At 36.3% G+C, this 26,194-nt stretch overlaps 1 protein-coding gene across 1 annotated transcript in view; it reads right to left on the reverse strand.

Annotated features, from left to right (window-relative positions):
* Positions 1-8,952: 8,952 nt before the first annotated feature.
* The window catches only part of NEDD1 (NEDD1 gamma-tubulin ring complex targeting factor), a 52,042-nt gene continuing 34,800 nt past the window's right edge, over positions 8,953-26,194 (reverse strand). Inside the window, exons 11-15 of the mRNA XM_010962759.3 lie at positions 25,541-25,743; positions 24,561-24,714; positions 16,422-16,578; positions 11,052-11,118; positions 8,953-10,617 (exon numbers count right to left, since the gene is read on the reverse strand). Coding sequence (XP_010961061.2) covers positions 10,513-10,617; positions 11,052-11,118; positions 16,422-16,578; positions 24,561-24,714; positions 25,541-25,743 — 686 coding nt within the window. The 3' untranslated portion in view covers positions 8,953-10,512. The remainder of the gene's footprint in view (positions 10,618-11,051; positions 11,119-16,421; positions 16,579-24,560; positions 24,715-25,540; positions 25,744-26,194) is intronic.

Genomic DNA, 26,194 nt, shown 5'->3' on the forward strand with positions numbered 1-26,194 from the left:
AGGCCTTCAGTGTTTCTTACCAGGAGGACTGAACAGTCTCCTGAATGATATCTGCTGTGGTCTAAATGTTTGTGTCCCTCCCAGATTCATATGTTGAAATCCTAACCCTCAAGGTGATGGTGTTAGGAAGTGGGGGTCCTTTGGAGGTGATTAAGTCATGAGGGCAGAACCCTCCTGACCAGGATTGAAGCCGTTATAAAAGAGGTCCCAGACACATCCCTCACCCCTTCTCCCATGTGAGAACACAGTGAGAAGGCACCATCTGTGCACCTGAATCTGCCAGAGTCTTGATCTGTGAAAATACGTTTCTGTTGCTCATAAGCCACCCAGTCATGGTGTTTTGTTATAGCATCCCAAACAGACTAAGACAACATCGCTGCCCTTAGTCGGATTCCAAACATTCTCTTGACTGTGGCCAGAATCATCTTTCTGAATTTAATTGTGTCGTGTCCCTAATTGAAACCCTTTACTGGTTCCTCTTTGTCCTCCAGAGAGAATCCCAGCCCCTTGGCATGAGTCCCAGGCTCTTGGTGCTCTGACGTGGTCATCTCTGCAACTCACATCCCACTTTCCCTGCTTGGCCCTCTCAGGTCCCATGCACGCTGTCTCCAGCCTCCTGTCTGGGAGGCACTTCCTCCTCCTTCTCTATCAGGTACTACTCACCTTTAATCCTCAGTTCAGGACTTTTGCCTCCTGTTCCCTCTAGGAAGCCTTCTCAGATACTACTCTACTTATTCAGATGGCAGCAAATGCCTCTCTGCTGCCTCCAGAAGTCCCCTGTGCGTGTATCCATTCCTCACTCTTACCACATTATTATATATCTGACTTTTCTACACAATGAGTGTGCTCTTCAGTGTGATCCCCAATGCTTAGCACGTAGGAGGTGACTACTATTCACTGAATGAACGAATGATGAAGAAAATGAAGACGAGGGAGCAAAAATGAGCCCTGTCAGTTGGAACACCTCTACTGAAGCACAGTCTGGAGTGGAATCTTCTCTGGGAGTTGGCCAGACCAGGGGAAGACGCCTGAGACTATGATCCACCACTAAGCCTGAAAGAAACCCTAGCAAAGCTGAACTTCCAGATCTGGGATATCCTACAAACCTACCAAAATCACCTCAAACCCATACTCAGTGGATGTGCTATTCCCCTTTCAAACCTAAAAAGCCAAGTCTGATGTACAAAATGGATGTCAGTTATATTTACCTAACAAAGCTGAAGATGGTGGCCACATTTAAGAGTCTGCATACTTTCTAACAAGAAGGATAGGAACAGAGAAAGTCACTCCCTTCATTCTATAATTTGCAGACAAACGTCCCTGTGTTTCCATAAATTCTCAACTCTTAGCTTCGTCTTACAAAGCCTCCTGACCTGTCCCCACCTTCCTCTCCCATCTTTGCTTGCACAGGCTCCTTCATGTGGCCCATGTTCCAGCAGTTTCCTCCTATTAAATTCAGACAGCTTTGTTCTTTGCCAAAATCAGTAACTGATATTTAAAGAGAGTTCAATAATGATAGCAATATTTAGACATCCAGACAGTCTTCAGTTTCATTTTGGCAGATAAAGATTTCATGTGTATGATTATCTTAAAAATGAAAAATAAAATGTTTTCTCATTTCTGTAGTATTCAAATAATAGAGTAGGTGTCTTTTGACATAAGATGTGCTTCAAACCAATTTTGAAAAGTTCAATTTGAATGCAAAATGAAGCATAATTGATTTCTGACATTTTAATTTTAAGTGAGCTGGTTGTCAGATTTCACTTGAAAAGGACCCACAATATCTACATCAAGGGCATGTCAACTATCTTCAACCATTATTGTCATTTTTCTATGTTCATAAATTTATCCTACTACTATAAATGCTCTCTGACATGTGTAAAGGAAGGATTATGGTTAACCAAACTTCCAGTTTATTGCAAATATCATAAATGCCATATAGAAATTATTGTAACAGTCTCCACATGATTTCCACATTATTCAACAATTGTAAAATTAGGTGTGAGATGACACTGAATCTCTGTGGAGGTCAAAGCATCATACTAGGCATTGCATCTTCAGAGATTTCCAAAACGGCCTGTGCCCAGTGGGGAGAGGGCCCTGGAAACAAATCATCCCAATTCTATTAAGTTATAATAGTGATAGAAATGAGTTTGGGGATGCATGGAAGAGAGCATGATTGCCTTTAGGTCATGGTAAGATGTCAAAGAAGAGGTGACATGGGAGAAGTGTCTTGAAGGATACGTGGGAGTTTGCCAGGCAGAGAGAACAATGAAAGTGATTGCCCAGAGGTATGAAATGGCATGATACTCTCTGGGACCTGAGACTGAAATGTCTGGGGCAGGGTTTGTGGAGTAGCAGGAGAAAACTTCATGGAAGGACCGGGATGCCACACTAAAAACCACAAACCAGACTCAGACTGACATCCAGTCACAGCATCGGGCTCAATTTAAGATCTTGTAATCTGTACTAGATTCAGATGTGTTTCATCCTGGATTGATTGCTCTTTGTTCAGAGAACAATGAACAGAAAGAAGAATGAGCTATGTGCCGCCTACCCTGACACACACACAATGCCTACAAACAGTGAAAATAGGACAGGATAACTGCAATAAACACTACTTTTTGATAATTCAGTACATAAAATAATTCTTTACTAGAAATATACAGTGATTATCTACAGTATTAGCTTGTCTGGCATTCTGTAAACTTCAACTGCAAAGTAGTACATCTAAACCTTATTATTATTTTTCTTCATCTAAACCTTATTGGTATCAGGTAAGAAGCAGAACTTAGAAAAGAAATACAGACTTGGAGAGACAAAAATTAAGAGTTCATGACTTGCTAAGTAGGATGGCCTTGATGGAACCCCAAGGGTTTGGCTGGAACTCTGAAGGGTTACACCTTAAAAATAACAATATAGATCAGAAACTCAGCTCTATGTAAATAAAGAGTGTCAAAAAAGAAATCAAGAATTTAAGCTCAACTTGGAATCACCTCAATACCTGACTGGATGAAGGTGACATGGGTGTGCTCTTCCCCTCACCCAGCTGCCTGTCACAGTGAAAGTAAATCTTCTCTAGGAGATACCAGCACTAAGAGACTAAAAGTTTTCCACAATTTTTCATAATGATATCAGTCACTCAGTAGAGGAATATTCACGAAGACCAGTTGACACAATGTGACCAAAAACTGAGAGAAATAATGTAAAATAGAAATAACTGCATAGGCTATCCAGATATTAGTGTTATTAGGCACAGACTTTAAAATAACTAATGGACGGGCAAGACAGGCATAGGGGATTAAGAGGTACAAACCACTATGTATGAAATAAATAAGCCACAGAGATATATTGTACAGCACAGGGAATATAGCTAATTTTTTATAATAACTATAAATGAAGCACTACCTTTAAAAATTGTGAATCACTGTCATACACCTGAAATTTATGTAATATTGTAAATCAACTATACCTCAATTAAAAAAGAAAACAGATTTGCTGTAGGTTTTTGGAAGATATATTTTCTCGGAATAAGGAATATTTTTTCTATTCATAGCTTGTAACCGAGCAGGATCCTATGTGGACTTCCCAGGACAGAGCTCCCCTCCCCACCATCCTTGGCTATAGCTCCTCTCTGCAGTACCCAGATAATAGTAGCTCATGCATATCTTCTGATGCATGCTTCAGATGCAAAAACCACCACTAAATGGAAGAAATTAACTACCTGATGATCACGAGCATGTAGCCCGCAGACCTTCTGGCACCTAAGGATTGATCACCACCAATCAGAATTGTGCATGGCTGATCACATACCCTGGGATGCCCTCCGTCAGCTGGCCTTTAAAAATGCTCAACTGAAACCCTTTGGGGAGTTTGGGGTTATCTGGGCATAAGCCATGCGTTTTCCATGCTCGGCCCAGCAATAAACCTTTCTCTGCTCCAAACTCTGACGTTTCAGTGTTTTTTGGCCTCACTCAGCTATGTCTAATTTACTATTCAGGCACACAAACTTAAACTTAGTAACAGTTTACTAAATTAGATTATCATAAATCATTGTAAAGTTTTATCAGATACTCTTTCTGTATCTATTGAGATGGGATTCTTAATTTCTTGAAGTAGTGATTTAAAATAGTGGATTTGTTTAATGTTAAACTATCTGTTTTCTCAAGACAAATTGAAATTAACTATGAAATATATGTGATAAACATACACATATATACACACATTTTCCCTATAGTATTATTATAGTTGACAAAAAAATTCATTTCAATTTTAAAAGAAAACTGAAATTTATATATTCAAGGAATTAAATTATAAGATTTCACCAGAGAATTAGTAAACTATAGAAAAGAACCAAATGGAAATTCTAAGCTGAAAAATGAAATTGGTACTATTAAATACTCACCAGACTACTATTAAATACTTACCAGACTAGGTGAATAGTAAATTAGATATAGCTGAATAGAAAAATAGTTTCTGCTAAAATTTTTATTACACTGAATCTGCAAATCATTATGGGAAAAACTGACATTTAGCAATGTTGAGCCCTCCAGTCCGTGAACGTGGCGTATCATTTATTTAGGTTTACTTTCTCTCAGTAACATTTTGTGGAATTCAGGGTGCAAGTTATGCATAACTTTTATCAAATTTAAACCTGAGTGTCTCATATTTTTTGATTCTATTGTTAATAGTATTGATTTTTAAATTTCATTTTTAATTTTTTGCAAATATATAGGAATGCAACTGACTTTTGTATATTGATCTTATAACCTTGTTAAGTTTAGTTTTAGATTTTTAATATATTACATATGGTTTTCTATAGAGTTGAATATATCATCTGTGAAGAGACTTTTTTTTTACTTCCTTTGTAATCTGGATACCTTTTACTTCTTTTTATTGCCTAACTGTCTGGGCTAGAAAGTCCAATACAGTGTTTAATGGAAAGGGATAGTGAACATTCTTGCTTTGTCTTTTATCTTAAGGAAAAAACATTCAGTTTTTCACCATTAAGTAAAATGAAAATAGCTGCAGATTTTTCTTAAGATGCCTTGTATCTAAAAATAGAATTACCATATGATCCAGCAATTTTATTGCTGAGTATATAGCTGAAGAAAAGAAAAAACACTCATTTGAAAAGATACATGCATCCCAATGTTCATAGTAGCATAATTTACAACAGCAAGGATATGAAAGCAAACTAAGTGTCCATCAACTGATAAATGAATAAAGATGTGTGTGTGTGTGTGTATGTATGCGTATTCTGCCATTTGCAACAACGTGGATGGACCTAGAGAGTATTATACTTAGTGAAATAAGTCAGAGAACGACAGATACTCTATGTTGTCACTTATATGTGGAATCTAAAAAATAAAACAAATGTATATAAAAAAACAGAAGCAGATTCACAGACATAAAGAATAAACTAGAGGCTGCCAGTGGAGAGAGGGAAGGCCAAGATAGGAGTATGGGAGTAAGAGATATACACTACTATGTATAAAATAAGCAATAAGGATATATTGTACAGCACAGGGAAATATAGCCATTATTTTGTAACAACTTTAAATGGAGTATAATCTGTAAAAAATATATCACTGTGTTGCATGCCTGAAACTAATGTGTTATAAATCAACAATACTTCAATTTTTAAAAATCATTTAAAACAAGATGCCCTTTATCAAGTTGAAGATGTTCTCTTTTATTCTTAATTTGCAGAGTTTATCAGAAATAAAAGTTGAATTTTGTCAAATTTTTTTTTATTTATTGAGATTATATGGTTTTCCTATGTTAGTTTATCGTGTTAGCCCAAATTTGCATTCTTGAGATAAACCTAAGTAAGTCATATGTATTGTCTTTTTTTATATACATCATTGGATTCCAACTGCTAAAATTTTAATACTTTTGCATCTGTGTTTCTGATCAATATTGGTTTGTAGTTTTCTTGTGACTTTGGTATTAGGTTAATGCTGACCTCAAAGAGTGAGTTGGGAATTATCCCCTCTTCTATTTCCTGGAAGCATTTGTTGAGAGTTGGGATATTTTCTTTTTGAAATATTTGAAAGCATTCACCAGCGTAGCCATTTAGGTTTGGCATTTTCTTCATCAGAAATACCTGTAGAATTTGTAGTCATGTCACTTCTCTCATTCCTGATATTAGTAATTTGGACTTTGTTTTTGTTTTTTCATCAATGTGGCTAAAGGCTTATCAATTTTATTGATCTTAAAGAACTAGCTTTTAATTTCACTGATTTTCTCAATCAATTTTGTTTTCTATTGCATTGAGTTCTCTAATCTATCTTCTTTTCATTTGCTTCTTTTGGATTTTACTTGCTATTTTTCTAGCTTAAGGGGGAAACTGAAATCATTAACTTGAGTTATTTCCTTTTCTAATGCAGATATTTAATGATATAAATTTCCCTGTAAGCACTGCTTTAGCCGATCCCACAAATCATGGTAATTTTCTGTTTTCATTTGCATTCAGCTCAATATACTTCCTGATTTTTAAATTTCTTTTTATGTTTAAACTATTTGTCTTTATATTTCAAGTGGATTTCATGGATTCAGCATACAATTGGATAAAATAAGACTCAATCTGATAATAATAACTGACAGTTTATTCTTAATGTAATTATTGAGGATGCTGTTTAAATCTATGATTTTACTAATTATTGGGGATGCTGCTTAAATTTATGATTTTGCTGGGTTTTTTTGTTTGTCCAATTCTGTGTTCCTCTTCTTTTCTTTCCTCCTTCTGGATTATTTTTATGGCTACATTTTAGCATATTTGTTGGCTTACTGGTTATAACTTTTTTTGTGTGTGTGTGTGGTTGCTTTAGAGATTACAGTATACATTCTTAGTTTATAACGTTCTACTTTCAGGTAGCATTATACTGCTTCACAGTGTTAAGAACCTTAGAGTAGTCTACTTCATTTCCCTTCTCCAACCCTTGGCGATACTATTGTCAGACATTTCATTTTACATACATTAACCACAAAAATGCCTTATTATTTTTGCTTTAAGTAGTCAATTACTATTTAAAGATAATTTAAATATTTAAAAAGTCTTATATTTGTTCACATGTTTATCATTTTTGTTGCTTTTCATTCCTTTGCATTGAAACAGAATCTATCTGGTACCTTTACTCTTTCCTGCAGGGCAAATCTTTTGATAAATTGTTTCAGCCTTTCTGGATCTGAAAAAGTTTTTTTTGTTGTTTTTGTTTAGTTTTCTAATTAAAGTATAGTTGACTTATAGTGTCGTATTAGTCTCTGATGTACAGCATAGTGAATCAGTTATACCCATGTACATATTCTTTTTAATTACAGGTTACTGTATGATGTTGAATATAGTTCCCTGTGCTATGTAGTAGGACCTTGTTGTTTATCTATTTTTATATGTAGTAGTTAGTACCTGTACATCCAGAACTCCCAATTTATCCTTCCCCTGATAACCATAAGTTTGTTTTCTATCTGTGGTCTCTTTGTTTTGTGAATGTTTATTTATGCCATTTTTAAAAGATTCTACATGTAAGTGATACGTGATGTTTGTCTTTCTCTTACTTCACTTAGTATGATAATCTCTAGGTCCATTCATGTTGCTGCAAATGACATTATTTTGTTCTTTTTTATGGCTGAGTAGCATTCTCTTGTGTATATATACCACACCTTCTTTACTCAGTCATTTGTTGATGGACATTTAAGTTGCTTCCATGTCTTCACTATGGTAAATTGTTTTGCTATGAACGTTGGGGTGCTTGCATCTTTTCAAATTACCTTCCTCTAGATATATTCCTAGGAGTGGGATTGCTGGATCATATGGTAATTATTAGTTTTTTAACAGGTTGATCATCCACTGTGGATTGGGTACTCCTGAGGAAACACAAATGTCATCCAGATTTGGGTGACATGGCAATCAGCATGTTACAGACTCTCCATCCTGTTTTCCATTATGGCTGCATCAAATTACATTCCCACCAACACTATAGGAGGGTTCCCTTTTCTCTACAACCTCTCTAGCATTTATTGTTTGAGGACTTTTTAATGATGGTCATTCTGACTGGTGTGAGGTGATACCTCATTTTAGTTTTGATTTGCACTTCTCTGATAGTGATATTGAGCTTCATTTCATGTGCCTATGGCCATCTGTATGCCTGCATTGAAGAAATGTCTCTAGGTTTTCTGCCCATTTTTCTGTTTTTTTGTTTTGTTTTGTTTTGTTTTTTAATTATTGAGTTGAATGAGCTGCTTGTATGTTCTGGAAATTAAATCCTTGTCACTTGCATCCTTTGCAGATATTTTCTCCCATTCTGTAGGTTGTCTTTTTGTTTATCGTTTCCTTTGCTGTGCAAAAGTTTAGAAGTTCAATTAGGGCCCACTTGCTTATTTTTGCTTTTATTTCTATTACCTTAGTAGACTGACCTAGGAGAACATTGCTACAATTTATGTCAAGATGTTTTGCCTGTGTTCTCTTCTAGGAAATTTATAGTGTCTTGCCTTATGTGTTAAGTCTTTAAGCCATTTTGAGTTTATTTTTATGTATGATGTGAGGGTGTGTTCTAACTTCACTGATTTATATGTGGTTGTCCAGCTTTCCTAACACCACTTGTCAAAGACACTTGCTTTTCTAAATTGTACATTCTTGCCTCCTTAGTCAAAGATCAATTGATGTAGGTGTGTGGCTTGAAAAGGTTTTTATTTCATTTTCAGTTTTGAAAGATATTTTCACTAGATATAGAATTCTAAGTTGAGTTTCTTATTTTCAGAAATCCAATATATGAAAACTATTTTAAGTATTTTGCATCTTTTAAAACTTCAGCTGTGTAAATCCAATCTCTACTATTCCATCTTGGCCTGAGGCAAAAATTCAATTTCAGGTTTCCCATTTTTATCATTTAAAATTTTATTTTTTGTACTTATCTTTTAAATTCCATGACAAAAATGTTTCACCTATACACATAAAATTACTAAATTTTTTTATTTATCCAACCTCTCTTAATACACACTATGTGCATTTATAAAAAAAGGCAATAGGAAAATATTGATTTAAATAACAGCATGTAGCAAAACATACCTTTAAGTCTTCTAAACCTGTTTGATAATGATACATAGAAAAAAAAACTTGTTACAAGTCATAATGCTTTCATAACCTGTCATGAAGAAAGTCATATTAGCACCCCTTTATGCTTTAATAAAAATGTATTCTCTCAGCCACACTAGAAAAAAGTAACTTCTGTTTTTATTTCTTGAAGTAATTATTAGTATGTTTACACTTATTAAATATATTTTTAAAATCTTCCATCACTTGGGGGAAAAAGTTAGTAAGCTACCTAGATTTTTTATTTTGGTAAATACTTTTATCTCAGAAGTCAAAATTGGGCAGGAATGCTGTATACAAGGTACATAGTTTAAATCTTTGGGACAAGAGATTACAAGAAGGTAAACAAGCCAGCAGGTCTCCTAATCTTACACCACTAAAAGTACAGATCCCAGCAGGTAGATGTTCACATCTGCCTACTGTCAAAGAAGTGTGAATTCTTTTGGTAATTAACCTTCCTATTTTTATTTTTTTAATTTTATTTATTTTATAGTAAGGCCAATAATATAAAAGTAGTACACACAGCACATAAAGAATTAGAGAAAGTTAAATGATATAAACCACAAAATAAGCTACACCCCATTTGGGAAGAAAAAAAATGGCACTAATACTATCACGTTTAGTATCTAATAGGAAATTTTCACTGATTGTAAGTTGAATCATATTGATTGAAATTTGACAGTATTATTTTGCGTATTATTAATTCATGATATAATTAGCAGATACACAGTTCTGATTGAGTCTTATAAGCCCTTAATAGCTTTCATAGGTAAAGTGAAGTTAGCTAAAATATACCAACCAGGAGTGTATATTTGTCAGAAGTATAATACAGTAGTATAAATGCAATAGATATAATGCAATCTGTGCAATTCAAAATTCCAAAAATTTTCTTATTAAATGTACAAGTAATAATCATATAATAGTCATACTTGACTTCAAGTTAACAAAATAATTACTAACCAACCTTGTGTTTTTTTAGTCAATTGCTTAGAAACACAAAACGCCAATTAAAATTACTTTCTCCATAAAAATAGAAGACCTATCAAACTCTTTAATTATCAAACATCCAAAAAATTTGGAAGGCAACCAAAAATATTATCTGTTTTAAAAAGGTGATTAAAAAACACACATAACCTATTTTTTTGCACAATTGTCTTTTGTGAAAAAGGGCACTTAGTGTATAGCTAAAGCTTTCAGAAAATAAAGATCCTGTTGACTTTCCTATAAGGCAGATGATACAGTATACAGTATACAGTTTTTAATATAAAAATATATTTTTGACAGATGAAATAGTGTTGGTGTAAAATCCATCACCCTTTTACTTGAAAAAAATTTTTCCTAGAGGCCATGAAAACAATACTGATTTCATGTAGTTCTGTGTTGCCAGAAGCTTCCCAAATTACAAAACATTCAGTGAAATTTCAAAAGTGTGCCCGTAGTCTTTTGTTTTCTTCTCGTAGTCTTTCAATTTCCGCCACTAAACCTTCATTTACTGAGTATCTTTCCAACAAAGAATGCATTTCATTCTAGAAAAGGGGGGAAATACTTATAAAATTATTAATATTTCACATTATTTGGCAAGCTGTTTTACATACTTTTAGCTATCATTTTTCTCATGTTCAGTTAACTAGCTAAATGATATTTTTTGTACCTAACCACCCTTACTTTGTTAATATAAATGAAAGATCACTAGTGAAATTTCTGTATTTGGAAAGCTAGTATTTGAATATTTGGGAAGCTTTTTGCTAAATGGGAAAAAAAAAAAAAGCTGTCAAAAAGCAGCCTTAACTATCTTAGATTACAAAGAAGGGGGACTAGTTAAAATCTATTTTACTTATTACATTCCTAAAACTCCCTGTTTATTTCTTAGCAACTAGATATAACTAAGTAAAAATACATCACTTCTTTTATGAACTTTTTAAATCCACAACTAGGCCCATTTAAAATATATCATACATACCAGTTGCATATGAAACTGTTTAATCATCTCCACTTGCAAATTCACAATGTCCCTATGGCATGCTTCTCTAGGGAAGAAAGTAAAATATTTATTAGAATTATCAGTTTTGCCAATTCTAGATCATTCAAGAAACTGGCTAAACTCTTCTAAGTGTTTCAAATTATTGGATGTTAGTAATTATTATTACAATAGTAAAAATGCCAGTGTACCTAGCATTTTCTTACTGTGTGCTAGGCATTGGTTTTTGTACTTTAAATGTACGAACTCTTATTTAATCTTCACAACTAAGTGCAATTATTACCTCCATTTTACCAATGAAGTAAATGAGTCACAGAATAGTTATAACTTATCCAAAGTCACACAACTAGTAAATGATGGAGGTAGGATATAAACCCAGGCTGTCTACCTCCAGAACTCTCACTACACTACATTCCTTAATATAAAAATTATCATTAAAGAGACAGGTTTAAATTAGAATGAACATTTTAACTGTTATCAATGTCTTAACTATTAAAAAAAAAAACTTCCAGCAGAATGGAAAGGGCCTATTTGGGTGGTAACAGAGGTACTCAATAAAATGCAATTAATTCATGCCTATAAAAGAATACATGAAAGTTATGACATATAACAATAAAAGGAACACCCAGTCACCCGCCACACAACTTATGGGCTTCAATATTACCAAGATCATAGAAGTTTCCCCTTGTGTAGCCCAAGAAATAAGTCACTACTATGCTGAATTTTGTTGAGCAAAGAAATGTTTAAAAAAAAAAAAATATATATATATATACACATATATGTATTTATATAACATAGAATCTGTAGTTGATAAATGTTCGTTGTGGTTGGTTTTGAGCATTACAAAAAGGGTACCATATCCTATGTAGTCTTGAATAGTGTACACTAAAAAAATCAGTACCATGTTTTCAAGGTCCATTCTATCTAATTCACTGATTTGTACACATTCTCCTGTCAATTTGAATTGTTTTCAAGTTTTTATTACAATGTTGTTATAATCGTGTATATGTATCTCCCATGTGCCAATTTGCATACATGATCTATTCCAAGAGTAGACACACTGAGCTATAGGTATGATCCTGACGTACACTATTCAGACTTAACAAAATAGAAATTATTTTCCGAGGTGGTAGTACCGGTGGACACACTCTGAGTTCCTCCAGCTCAACACCAAGTCTGGTGTTGCCAGGCTTTTTACAGTATTTTCCCATCTACTGGGTGTGAAATGGTATCCCATTGCATTTTCAGTTCTGATTAATCTGTAGGCTTAAGCATCTTTCCTTATGTTCATATACCATTCCTCTTCTGTGAAATGCTTGTCCGTGTCTTGTAACTATTTTTCTATTGAATGTCTTTTTAAAACAACTTATTAGAGTTCTTAACATAATCTGATTCTTTGTTGGTTATGAGCACTGCAGATATCTTTCTTTTCACTTTGTTAATGATGTCTTGGGATGCACAGTTCCTGTTAATATTCTCAAATTTACTAACCCAATATTAATGCAAATTTATCAATATTTGTATAGGTAGTATACCCTCTTATTTTTAAATAATTTCCCTACCCTGAAGTCATACATAACTTATCTTATAATGCTTAAAAATTTTCCCTTTACATTTAACCTTTTACTCTTTGTGGAACCAATTTTTTAAATAGCATGGAACAAGGATCTATACAGTTCCTCTGTAATATATCACATTTCCATATATACATAGGCTTCTTTTTGGCCTGTTTGATTCCTTTGGGTAATTTGTCCACTGTGTGCTAATGCTACACTAATTATAGCCGATCCATCTGACAAGTTCTCTTTAAACTTATTCTTCTCTAGTGTCTTAGTTATTCTGGGATCTTCCTTCTTTCATATACATTTTGGAATTATCTCATCATCTTCTTCCAAAACATCCAGTTGGGATGTGACTGGAATTGCATTCAATCTATAGACCAGTTTAGAAGAACTGATAACTTCATACAATCTTCCCATTTATTTAAATGTTAATGTTTTCTAATAAAATTTTAAAATGTTTTTCTATACACATCTTTACCATCTTTGGTTAGATTTATTCCTAAGTACCTTACTTTTTCTGTTGCAGCTATAAGGGTATTTTTAAAAATTTAGGTATGACAAAAGCTGTATTAAAAGACAAACAACAAAAAAGTAAAGGCATCACAGAACCACTAAGGCAGCCAGGATTGGAAGGGCTGGGTCTTACAAAGGGGAGTCTACTACATAAGCTCTACATGTACCTCTGCTTTTCCCTCTGGGGAATGTGCTGATTCCACAGTGTGGGGGAAAGAGGCTGAACTAAAAAGCAGTGGCCTGGAGTTTGAGACAGTCTTACTGGGCTGGGGAGTATTAGAATTTGGAACTGCTAAAGCAGCCAAGGCTGCAAGGTCCCAGATTCTGGAAAGACGGTATCTGCAGAAAGTAAACTTGAAACTATAATTTCCCCTGGAGACATCTCTGACTCGTAAGCCATGCCTGTACTGAGTTAGATGGCAGGAAACCAAGCATAAAGTAACTGCTAAAGAGGAGAAAAAGATTTTAGCAGCTTTGTGATACTGGAGAATTGCACGTTAAAGTTCAGGACCCACCAAGATAAAAAGGCCTGGTGAATATTCAAGACATCCAGCTGACATCCTAAAAGGGCACAGACCAAATCTCACAAATAAAGGCAAACGAGAAATAAACTAGCCCTAAGAAAAACTAAAGCCCAGCAAGCACAGGATCAAAGTGATTTGCTTGCCAGAAGAAACTGAAATCTTGAAAGACAAGAGAAATAAACCAACAGACTTCTGCTTAGGATGTAATCTCGCCAACCCTAATAATGAGAACAAACCATGTAACCTACAGAATCATACATTTTAAAATAAATTCAACTCTGAGTGAAAAAAAAAAAAAAAACCTAAATGAACTAAAATCCAGAAAATGATGAGTCCCTCTAGGAGAATAGCCTACAACTGTTTTCATCCTTGACAAAGCAGCAGAGGAAGAAAGCTGCCATTAATAGAGTAAGAACTAGCTGAAATTTTTATAGATTTTTGAAGGCCAAGTGAAGACTGTCACAACAGTTCTGAACCCCAAGGAAGGAGTCCCAGCCAACAAGAAAGTCTCCACTTGTTCACCAACTTTTCGCCAAAGGCCTTCATTGAGTGCTCACATTAAAAATTAGGGGCAGAGCAGGAGGGCTGAGAGAGAGCCCCTAAGTCACAGATGCATTAAGCCTCATGAAGACTTAAAACTGAGACTAACCCCCCTGAAGCACTCCAGGCCCTCATGGAGAAGGCCGCCTCCAGAGCTGAGGGAGAACAGCTAACAGAGCCTCTCAGTACCCACCTCTGACCCTCCACTGTAACATACAGCAGACAAGACCTACTGAAGGCTGAAGTCAGAGTAGGTGAATTTACAGAAATCCTCTGAGCCATTCTGGGTGCTCCCTGAGTGCCAGGCGGAAGCTTCCTATGGCTGATGGAGAGGTGCCCCTACCCACCCCCACACCCCAGGTGCAGGCAGGCAAGGCATGCTGAAAGCTGAAGGCAGGGCAGTGACTTCTTTCTAAATCTGCCACAGCAGAACTGCTCCATTTCTGTGTTTCCAACATTTCTTTATTCATATTATATTGTAGTTGGCTGTACCCGGACAATTCTGCTATTTTGCCTTATATATGCATTCCTGAAATACCTCATATTCTTTAAAACTGTGTATTGAAAATTATAGGACTGGATGAAAAAATGTGGTATGTACATATAATGGAATATTATTCAGCCTTAAAAAGAAGGAAATCTTGAAGTGACAACATGGATGAACCTGCACGATCCCATTTATATGAGAAATCCAAAACAGTCCGATCCATGGAAGCTAAGAACAGTACTGTGGGTGTCAGGGGCTGGAGAGAAGGGAAAACAGGAATTTGCTAATTGACGTGTATAAAATTTCAGTTACACAAAATGAATACGTTCACGAGGTCTACTGTACAACATTGTGCCTATAGTTAATAATACTATATTGTACACTTAATGTGAGATCTACCTTTTTAAGTATTTTTGAAATAATAAAACTAGAAAAAAAGAAAGAAGAAAAGAAAATAACAAGACTCGAGGAGAAAGGACTGGGGCAGACCACTCAAAACCTATGCAACTTTGTAACCAGAGCACTAACAAAAACAATTTAAATCCTCATAAAGTTTAACTATTGAATAATCAAAGATTTTACCTTAAAAAAAAGGGAGGGCCACTTGACAAAAGGGGAAAGAAAAAGAGAGGATTGGGGCTGTCAAGCATGGAGGATAAAATGCCCAAAGATGGGGAACAATCACAAAATAAGCACTTCCTAACACAGAGCACACAGCCAAACCAAGTTAAAGGGAAGGGAATAGGAAGAGATGGGCACTGAGAGGCGGTTTGCTGCCTTCACCTGTGTTCATGTACTTTGTTTTGGCAGCTGTTGCATGAAACAAAATTTCCCATCACATTGTTACTGCTGCCTATTTACAAATAAATTAATTCACATTAAAGAAACACATCATAGCAGGACACACTACACCTACCCCAATTAAACTGTAAGGTGGGCAGACCATTGATTTTTGTATCCTTAGTATCAGTATATACTAGGCACATTATAAATGTCAAAATGATTATTTTTCTTTAAAAATATTTTTTCAAAACATTTTTAACATTAAGAAACATGCACCAATAAAAACTACATCTTCTCCAATATTCTTGCTCATGATATTCCAAATCTGAGCAAGAATACTACATAACTATGGGTCAGAAAGGGAAAAAGAATACAAAGATTCAAATAACTGAAAATAGCTTTCAAAACATATTAAGATGATAGGTAAAAGGAAAAAGCATTCTAGAATATTCTTACAATGTTCAAAATTCAAAGAATGAGAAGACAAGGATAGCTCTAGGCAAGAACATTAAGTATTACATTCGATCCATTCTATTTAAACATATTCAGAAATTTTTAAATGATTTAAAAATATCTTTTAAAAATATATTTCTCTACTACATTATTGCACATAGCCTACTTAATAGGTGATCTATAAATACTATAAGAATCCCGTTTGAGCTTACCAGAATCTGTCCACATTTTGATGATAAAAAAATCCACAATGGCACCTGGCTGCTAGACTGCCCTGCCAAGTTATCCAATACCTGCCTAGGGAAATGTGCCTTTTCCTAGCTGATGTACAATAAAGTTAGTACTTCAAGATCAACAAAACTCATCATGTTTTCTATGGTTTTATGGTCCCCAGAACCTAAGCAAAGTTAGTAACCACCAATACTACTTATGGTTTTACATCTAGTTAAAAAAGCCAGTTAAGGTCTAGAAAGAGTAATTTCCCAACTACCGAAAGTCATCCAGTGTTTCCTGTATCATGTTCTGAATAAAACGGATTTGAACAGATGTCAGTGGTGCATTTGGCCAATTATTTCCAATGGTATCAGCTATTTTTTCTGATAGTGAACTGGCAACTCCAGCAGTGACAGAGGATGCTATCTTTGGATCTGAAATTAAAAAATGGAGAAAATAAATAGTCAGCTTGGACTAAGAGACATCAAACATTTCTAAATATGATTTGGCAATGGAAAACTTGAGAAACTGGTAACGAATAGTGTTCCTGTGACATTTAGAAAAATTCACTGTGAAATACAAATCTTAGAAACTTTCTATAACATTATTTCTAATAGTCATTTATCTATATATATAAATGGCCAACTGTCTAATGTAATAACATACAAGAGAAATTAATCTTGAAGAATCTCTGAACCATTTCCTCTTTTAAAAGATGAATGTGACAAGCTGCACCACCAACTAGATAAACCAAGACTATTAAAAACAAACAGAAGAACAGAGGAGTAAAATAGTGCTACAGGCAAAGCCCTCGAGTTTAAGCTAATGCAATATATCCACAGAAACCTTAAAATACAGGTATCCATATAAAAGAGCTGCTTCTACACAAAGAGTTGTTTTGTATAAATAACTCTTCTTGCCAAACCGAATATCCTTTTAAATGTGATCAAGTTTTTAGGGTCTGTGACATGAACTCTATGGACAGAACTTTAATATGGGGGGTGGGGGAGACAATTTCAGATAGTTAATGACCCATTTTCAAAAGGCCCTGTATTTTTTTTTAACATTTTTTATTGATTTATAATCATTTTACAATTGTGTCAAATTCCAGTGTTCAGCACAATTTTTCAGTTATTCATGGACATATACACACTGTCACATTTTTTTCTCTGTGAGTTATCATAACATTTTGTGTATATTTCCCTGTGCTATACAGTGTAGTCTATTCTACAATTTTGAAATCCCAGTCTATCCCTTCCCACTCTCCACCCCCCTGGTAACCACAAGTCTGTATTCTCTGTCTGTGAGTCTATTTCTGTCCTTTATTTACACTTTGTTTTTGTTTGTTTGTTTGTTTTTGTTTTTTAGATTCCACATATGAGTGATCTCATATGGTATTTTTCTTTCTCTTTCTGGCTTACTTCACTTAGAATGACATTCTCCAGGAGCATCCATGTTGCTGCAAATGGCATTATGTTGTCGGTTTTTATGGCTGAGTAGTATTCCATTGTATAAATATACCACCTCTTCTTTATCCAGTCACCTGTTGATGGACATTTAGGCTGTTTCCATGTTTTGGCTATTGTAAATAGTGCTGCTATGAACATTGGGGTGCAGGTGTCATCCTGAAGTAGATTTCCTTCTGGATACAAGCCCAGGAGTGGGATTCCTGGGTCATATGGTAAGTCTATTCCTAGTCTTTTGAGGAATCTCCACACTGTTTTCCATAGTGGCTGCACCAAACTGCATTCCCACCAGCAGTGTAGGAGGGTTCCCCTTTCTCCACAGCCTCTCCAGCATTTGTCATTTGTGGATTTTTGAATGACGGCCATTCTGACTGGTGTGAGGTGATACCTCATTGTAGTTTTGATTTGCATTTCTCTGATAATTAGTGATATTGAGCATTTTTTCATGTGCTTTTTGATCATTTGTATGTCTTCCTTGGAGAATTGCTTGTTTAGGTCTTCTGACCATTTTTGGATTGGGTTGTTTATTTTTTTGTTATTGAGTCGTATGTGCTGCTTATATATTCTGGAGATCAAGCCTTTGTCAGTTTCACTTGCAAAAATTTTCTCCCATTCCGTAGGTTTTCTTCTTGTTTTATTTCTGGTTTCCTTTGCTATGCAGAAGCTTGTAAGTTTCATTAGGTCCCATTTGTTTATTCTTGCTTTTATTTCTTCTAGGAGAAAATTTTTGAAATGTATGTCAGATAATGTTTTGCCTATGTTTTCCTCTAGGAGGTTTATTGTATCTTGTCTTATGTTTAAGTCTTTAATCCATTTTGAGTTGATTTTTGTATATGGTGTAAGGGAGTGTTCTAGCTTCATTGTTTTACATGCTGCTGTCCAGTTTTCCCAACACCATTTGCTGAAGAGACTGTCTTTATTCCAATGTATATTCTTGCCTCCTTTGTCGAAGATGAGTTGACCAAAAGTTTGTGGGTTCATTTCTGGGCTCTCTATTCTGTTCCATTGGTCTATATGTCTGTTTTGGTACCAATACCATGCTGTCTTGATGACTGTAGCTCTATAGTATTGTCTGAAGTCTGGGAGAGTTATTCCTCCAGCCTCTTTCTTTCTCTTCAGTAATGCTTTGGCAATTCTAGGTCTTTGATGGTTCCATATGAATTTTATTATGATTTTTTCTAGTTCTGTGAAATATATCCTGGGTAATTGGATAGGGATTGCATTAAATCTGTAGATTGCCTTGGGCAGTGTGACCATTTTAACAATATTGATTCTTCCAATCCAAGAGCATGGAATATCTTTCCATTTTTTAAAGTCTTCTTTAATTTCCTTCATCAATGGTTTATAGTTTTCTGTGTATAATTCTTTCACCTCCTTGGTTAGATTTATTCCCAGATATTTTATTACTTTGGGTGCTATTTTAAAGGGGATTGTTTCTTTACTTTCTTCTTCTGTTGATTTACCGTTAGTGTAAAGAAATGCAACTGATTTTTGAACGTTAATTTTGTAACCTGCTACCTTGCTGAATTCTTCAATCAGCTCTAGTAGCTTTTGTGTGGACCTTTTAGGGTTTTCTAAATATAGTAGCATGTCATCAGCATATAATGACACTTTTACCTCTTCTTTTCCAATTTGGATCCCTTTTATTTCTTTCTCTTGCCTGACTGCTGTGGCTAGGACTTCCAGGACTATGTTGAATAGGAGTGGTGATAGTGGGCAGCCTTGTCTTGTCCCAGATTTTAGTGGGAAGCTTTTGAGTTTTTCACCGTTGAGTACTATGCTGGCTGTAGGTTTGTCATATATAGCTTTTATTATGTTGAGATATGTTCCCTCTATACCCACTTTGGCGAGAGTTTTTATCATAAATGGGTGTTGAATTTTATCAAATGCTTTTTCTGCATCGATTGAGATGATCATGTGGTTTTTGTCCTTTCTCTTGTTGATGTGATGTATTACATTGATTGATTTGCGTATCTTGAACCAGCCTTGTGTCCCTGGGATGAACCCCACTTGGTCATGATGTATAATCTTTTTTATGTGTTGTTGGATTCTATTTGCTAAAATTTTGGTGAGGATTTTGGCGTCTATGTTCATCAGTGATATTGGCCTATAATTCTCTTTTTTTGTAGTGTCTTTGCCTGGTTTTGGTATCAGGGTGATGGTGGCTTCATAGAATGAGTTTGGGAGTATTCCCTCCTTTTCAATCGTCTGGAAGAGTTTGAGAAGGACTGGTATGAGTTCTTCTTTGTATGTTTGGTAGAATTCCCTGGTGAAGCCGTCCGGTCCTGGACTTTTATTTGTAGGGAGGTTTTTAATTGCTATTTCTATTTCCTTTCTAGTGATCGGATCAAGCGTTCAGATTCTTCTTGATTCAGTTTTGGTGGACAGTATGTTTCCAGAAACTTGTCCATCTCCTCTAGGTTATCCAGTTTGGTTCCATATAGTTTTTCATAATATTCTCGTATGATATTCTGTATTTCTATTTTGTTTGTTGTAATTTCTCCATTTTCCTTTCTTATTTTGCTAATTTGTGCTCTCTTTTTCCTTCTTTGTGAGTTTGGCCAGAGGTTTGTCGATTTTATTTACTTTTTCAAAAAACCAGCTTTTGGTTTGGTTGATTTTTTCTATGGTCTTGTTAATCTCTGTTGTATTTAATTCCTCTCTGATCTTTATTATTTCCTTCCTTCTGCTGCTTTTTGGGGCTTTTTGTTCTTCTTTTTCTAATTCATTCAGGTGGTGGGTTAAATTGTTTATTTGAGATTGTTCTTCTTTTTTGAGGAAGGCCTGTATCACTATAAACTTCCCTCTTAGCACTGCCTTTGCTGTGTCCCATAGGTTTTGAGTGGTTGTGCTTTCATTATCATTTGTCTCAAGGTATTTTTTAATTTCAGCTTTGATTTCCTCATTGATCCATTGTTTTCTCAATAACATATTGTTTAATCTCCATGCTTTCCTTTTTTTCTCCTTTGTTTCTCTGTTGTTGATTTCCAGTTTCATGGCATTGTGGTCAGTAAAGATGCTTGAGATAATTTCTATCTTCTTAAAATTGTTGAGGTTTCTTTTGTGCCCAAGTACATGATCGATCCTGGAAAATGTTCCATGTGCACTTGAAAAGAATGTATATCCTATTTTTGGGGGGTGTAATGTTCTGAAAATATCCACCAAATCTAGTTTTTCTATTATAGTATTTAATTTCTCTGTTGCCTTGTTTATTTTCTGTCTGGAAGATCTGTCTAGTGATGTTAATGCAGTGTTAAAATCTCCAACTATGATTGTATTCCCATCAATATCCCCCTTTATCTCTGTTAGTAATTCTTGTATGTACTTAGGTGCTCCTATATTGGGTGCATATATATTAACGAGTGTAATTTCCTCATCTTGTATCACTCCTTTAATTATTATAAAATGTCCTTCTTTATGGCCTTTGTTTTAAAGTCTATTTTGTCTGAAATCAGTACTCCAACACCTGCTTTTTTGGCTTTTCCATTTGCATGGAATATCCTTTTCCATCCTTTCACTCTCAATCTATATGTGTCCTTCTCCCTAAAGTGGGTCTCTTGTATGCAGCATATTGAAGGTTCTTGCTTTATTATCCAGTCTGCCACTCTGTGTCTTTTGACTGGAGCATTTAGTCCATTAACATTTATAGTAATTAATGATAGATGTGTGTTTATTGCCATTTTGAACTTATCTTTGCAGTTGAATTGGTATATCCTCTTCGTTCCTTTCTTCTTCCTTTTGTGGTTTGGTAATTTTCCTTTGTATTATCATGGATTTTATTTAATTCTTGTGACTCCCTTGTAAATTTTTGGCTTGTGGTTACCCTTTTTTGTAAATCTATCAACCCATTACTATAACTGTTTTTATTAAACTGATAGTAACATAATCTCAAACCCATCCTACTGTTAAAAAAAATTTAAAAAAGAAAGAAAAAAATATTCTATATTTCCCTGCCTCCCTCTCCCACTCTCAGTAATTTGTATGTCTTCTTTTATAATTTCATGTTTACTTTATTTGTAATTCATGAGTTATCACCTTTCCAGTTGTGTGTTTCTCATTTCTGTAGCATCCTGCTGCTTTTCTATTTAGAATAGCCCTTTCAATATTTCTTTTAGCATGGGTTTAGTGTTGCTAAACTCCTGCAGCTTTTTCTTGTCTGTGAAACTCTTTATTTCTCCTTTTATCCTCAGGGATAGCCTTGCTGGATAAAGGATCCTAGGCTGCATCTTTTTTTCATTCAGGGCTTTGAATATATCTTGCCACTCCATTCTGGCCTGTAGTGTTTGTGTAGAGAAATCAGCTGAGAGCCTTATGGGGGTTCCCTTGTAACTTACTCTTTGGTTTTCTCTTGCTGCCTTTAGAATCATTTCTTTATCCTTGACTCTGGCCATCTTGATTATGGTATGTCTTGGTGTGGGTCTATTTGGGTTCTTCCTGTTTGGGACCCTCTGAGCTTCCTGTACTTGGATATCTGATTCCTTCTTTACGTTTGGGAAGTTTTCAGTCATGATTTCTTCAAAAACCTTTTCAATCCCCTTTGATCTTTCTTCTCCTTCTGGGACCCCTATTATGCAAAGATTGGGATGCTTTATATTATCCCATAGGTCCCTTATGCTATTTTCATTATTTTTTATTTGCTTATCTTGTAGTTCTTCTGAATGGGTGCTTTCTATTGCCCTGTCTTCTAGATCACTAATTCGTTCCTCTGCATTATCTAGTCGGCTTTGCACAGCTATTAGATCATTCCTCATCTCTGTCAATGAGTTTAACCATTCTACTTGGCTCTTCTTTATAGCTTCAATTTCATTTTTGACATATTTTATATCTCTAAACACTATCTCTTTTAATTCCTTCAGCAATTCGATCACTCCTTTTTTGAAATCTTGATCTAGTAGGCTATCGATGTCTATTTCGTTGATCTTTCTTTCAGGGGATTTCTCTTGTTCTTTTAATTGGGAAAGGTTCTTCTGCTTCTTCATCTTGCTCATACCTCTTTGGCACTGTGGTTTATGGAGTATCAGTTGTTTATTTTGGTCCTTAAGGATTTTATCTATCTGATGCCTATTTAGGAATAGAACTTAGGAAAAAAAGAAAAAAAAATAAGAGAGAGAGAGAGAGAATTTTAAAAGAAGGGAGAAAGAGGGTTTGAAAACAGTGTATAATGAATAATAGAAGAGTGAGTTGAAGCAGAGTATTAATCGGGTTGAGACGTCCTTCTAAAACCTTTACAAAAAAAGGGGGGGGGGAGATGAATAGATGTATTTGAAACCTGTGCCTAATCAATAGCAGGACATCAAAACCCAAGAGAAATAGAAATGAATTAAGAAGTAAAAATTAAGAGAGTAATAGAAAATAGAACAGGTAAAAAACAGATTTAAAAAAAAAAGGGGGGGGGGGTTGTCGGTGTTCTCCTGAAGTCTGTGTGCTTTTAATGTGAAGTCTTTCTGTCTTCGTCCTGTTTTGGAAGCTCAGCTTACTGTTTTCAGAGGCCCTCCATTGGCGCCCTCTTCTGTGCTGCTCCCAGCACCTGTAGGCAAGCAGATTGCACCTCCTCCTAACACTGGGTCAGGCGCAGCTCTCTGCTGTGGGCGGGCAGGTCGCTGCCCCTCCGGATGCCGCAGTCAGATGTTGCAGACTGGCCAGGTAGGAGGGCGGGTCGTGCCCCCTCCCAGCACCTCGGTCAGGGGCTGTGTTCCTGCCCGAAAGGCGGGGGGGCCGCTCTCCCTCTACCTGCACCGCCGGTAGCTCCGGTCTCTGTGCGGCTGCGCGCTCAGCCCTGGTCGGCGCTCCGCAGGTGGGCTCGGGGAAGATCGAGGGACAGCCCTGTCCCTGCTCCGAGCCAAAACCCAGCTCCTTGTTTGTCTTTGTGGAGCTAGTTCTCTGAGGGACCAGGATGGAAGGATCCTATCTGCCCCGGGCTGCAGGCCAGTCTCAGTCTGGCCTTTGAGGCTGCTAAGCTCTTCGGTGCGGATGCAGGTTTCGCCCCCGCCCCCGCCTGGGTGCTCAGTGCGGTGGATATGGCGGCTGTGCCTGAGCCCCGCCTCTCTTCCCCCGAAAACTTTCCGCGGGTTTTCAAAGATGGGGGTGTGCCCCCGTCCCCCTAGAGCACATCAACCTTGCTGTTTTATGGAGGGCCCAGACTGTTCTGCCCTGTGCACCCACAGCCATGGCGCGCAGCCCCTTGCAGTCCCCCGGGGCTGCCCCTGTGCAGCCGCCCCCGTCCTCCGCCCGGCTTGTGCAGCCTGGCCCTGCCCACCGCTGCCACCCGCGTCTCAGGCTAGGTGTCGGGGGGACGCTCTGTGCCCCTTTAACTTAGTTCTGTTAGTCAAGGGCTGCTCTGTACAGATCCGAGCCTCGGAGGCTCCCCCTCCGTCCCGCTGGCCTCTCAGTTGGAGAGGGGAGACCCAGCGAGCGAGCGCCAGTCCTCCTTTGCCGCTCCCTCCCCGCGGGACCTGTCCAGCGCTGCTTTGCCTTTTGTTCTTTCTTTTTTCCTTTTCTCCTACCAGATTTTTGGCGTCTTTATCTTTTGAAGAGGGCGATGTTCTGTTGGAGTTCCGCAGGTGCTCTGGTTGGCTGAGTGGGTCTGTAGATGTGGGTCTTGGTGTATTTGTGGGAGAGGGTGACCTGCGAGCGTCCTTCTACTCCGCCATCTTCTCCGTCTCCCAAAAGGCCCTGTATTATATTCCTATCTGGGCCATACTAAATACCCTTACATATTAGATTGAAAATGAAATTCATACCCATAGAGTATCAAATCAGTGTGGTTCAGTTTAACCTTGCATATACATTTGTCTTCTAATAAGAGAGTCACACACTAGAGAAGTGTCATAAATTTTAAACTCCTTGAACTTCTTCATCTATGATCACTCTGTTAATCTGTCCTTTTCAAGTTAAACAGTGGAAGTTTTCAACTTAACACTTTCAAACATCAGAAAGTTTTATGTACTTACTAGGAGTTGTGGATCCATTGACTGGAGGATCATATATTAACTGGGCTTCAATTTCTTTTTCTGGCTTTTCAAATTTCTCAGGACTTCTTGTTTGGTTAGATGATGGAGGGGTATTTAGATTTCCAGTTTCAGCACCCGAGATCAATTTTGGAAACTTCACATTTAAAATAAACAATTAATATTTAAATTCTGGTTTTACTTGTATTATCCTGATAATTTGTACCTACTTTTCTCTTTTTTCTAGTAGGTAGGGTCAGAAAAAAGAAAAATAGGAAGGGATACTAAAGGAGAAAAAAATATTGCTAGGACCAGTAGCAAAATAAATCAAGTTTACTAATGAAAAACAATCTCAATGATAACATGATGAGGAAAAGCTTATTTACTAAGAATCTGCTGTTGAATGTCATTTAAAATGACAGTCACAGGCAAAAACAAACTCATGGGGTAACTAGTCAGAAATATTTGAAAAATAAGTCAAAAGACATTTTTGCGCTTCCTAAGTATCTTTTTCAGTATCATTCTAAAAAAATAATATGAAAATAAACAGACATACTGAACAGCACATTCTATATAGGATTACAGCAGAAGGTACAAATGATGAATTACATTCTTAGCAATTTGCTCTAAGACTTAGGGTAAATGATTTGACCACCAATTTAGTGCTTTTTGCTGCAATGGAAATACATTCTAAAGAATATTCTTACCCAGACAGTTAAATCAAGTTACCTTGTCTTAGAAGAAACATCATAAGGTTATACCTGCTATTACCACCTACATAGCCAAAGACAGATTTCAAAGGTATCTTTTAGTTTTTAACAAGTGGCATCAAGATTTAAGAATATTTTCTACCTACTAAGTACACAGCACTCAACAATTAGGACATCTCCACTGGCAACTGCCTGTTTTCTAGTGGTAAGCTTTACCATATTTGCTAGTGATAAACACACACAGTGAGTTCCGTATCCTTTTCTGGCAGATACCTGTTTGAAGGATTCTTTAGATTCCTGTTTTCCCAGATACATTTTCTTAGATTCAGCTGTCAGATCATGATTTTCATTTTCTTCTTTCCCTGGAGATCCCATTAACACATTAAGAGGACTAGAATGCAGTACTGCAGTGCTTGAAGCTACTGGATTTTTTCTGGGAGGAAACACTGAGTTCAACTGTGGTAGGAAGTCAAGGCCTGAAAAAGAAGAGAAAAAAAATCAGCACTTGCATATGATGTTCCCCAACCTTGGATATTAAAGGAAAGCATTTAACACGATAGGTTAATACAGTAAAAAGACTTGGATTTGGATTCAGACAACAGGTTAATTTGTCAGCTCTGCACCTTACTTCATGTGAACTCTGGGGTAAAACTCAAAACTTGTCTGTGACTGTTTCCTGTTCTGTAAATGTGAAGGATGATATCAATCTATCTCCCTGAGTGGTGAAGCTTAAAAGAGATATTTTATATGAAAATATATTGAAAACTGCAAATACAATGAATGTTTAGTCAGTATTGGTTTCTGACAACTGAAAACTGTTAATGTGGTATATGTCTGTGGTATATATCGTGGTAGGCAGCCTCCAGGATAGCTCCCAATGATCCCTGCCTTCAGCTATGGATCCATGCCCTTGTGAAAGCCCCTCCC

This window comes from Camelus bactrianus, chromosome 12 (assembly GCF_048773025.1).
Source record: "Camelus bactrianus isolate YW-2024 breed Bactrian camel chromosome 12, ASM4877302v1, whole genome shotgun sequence".
Classification (NCBI taxonomy): domain Eukaryota; kingdom Metazoa; phylum Chordata; class Mammalia; order Artiodactyla; family Camelidae; genus Camelus; species Camelus bactrianus.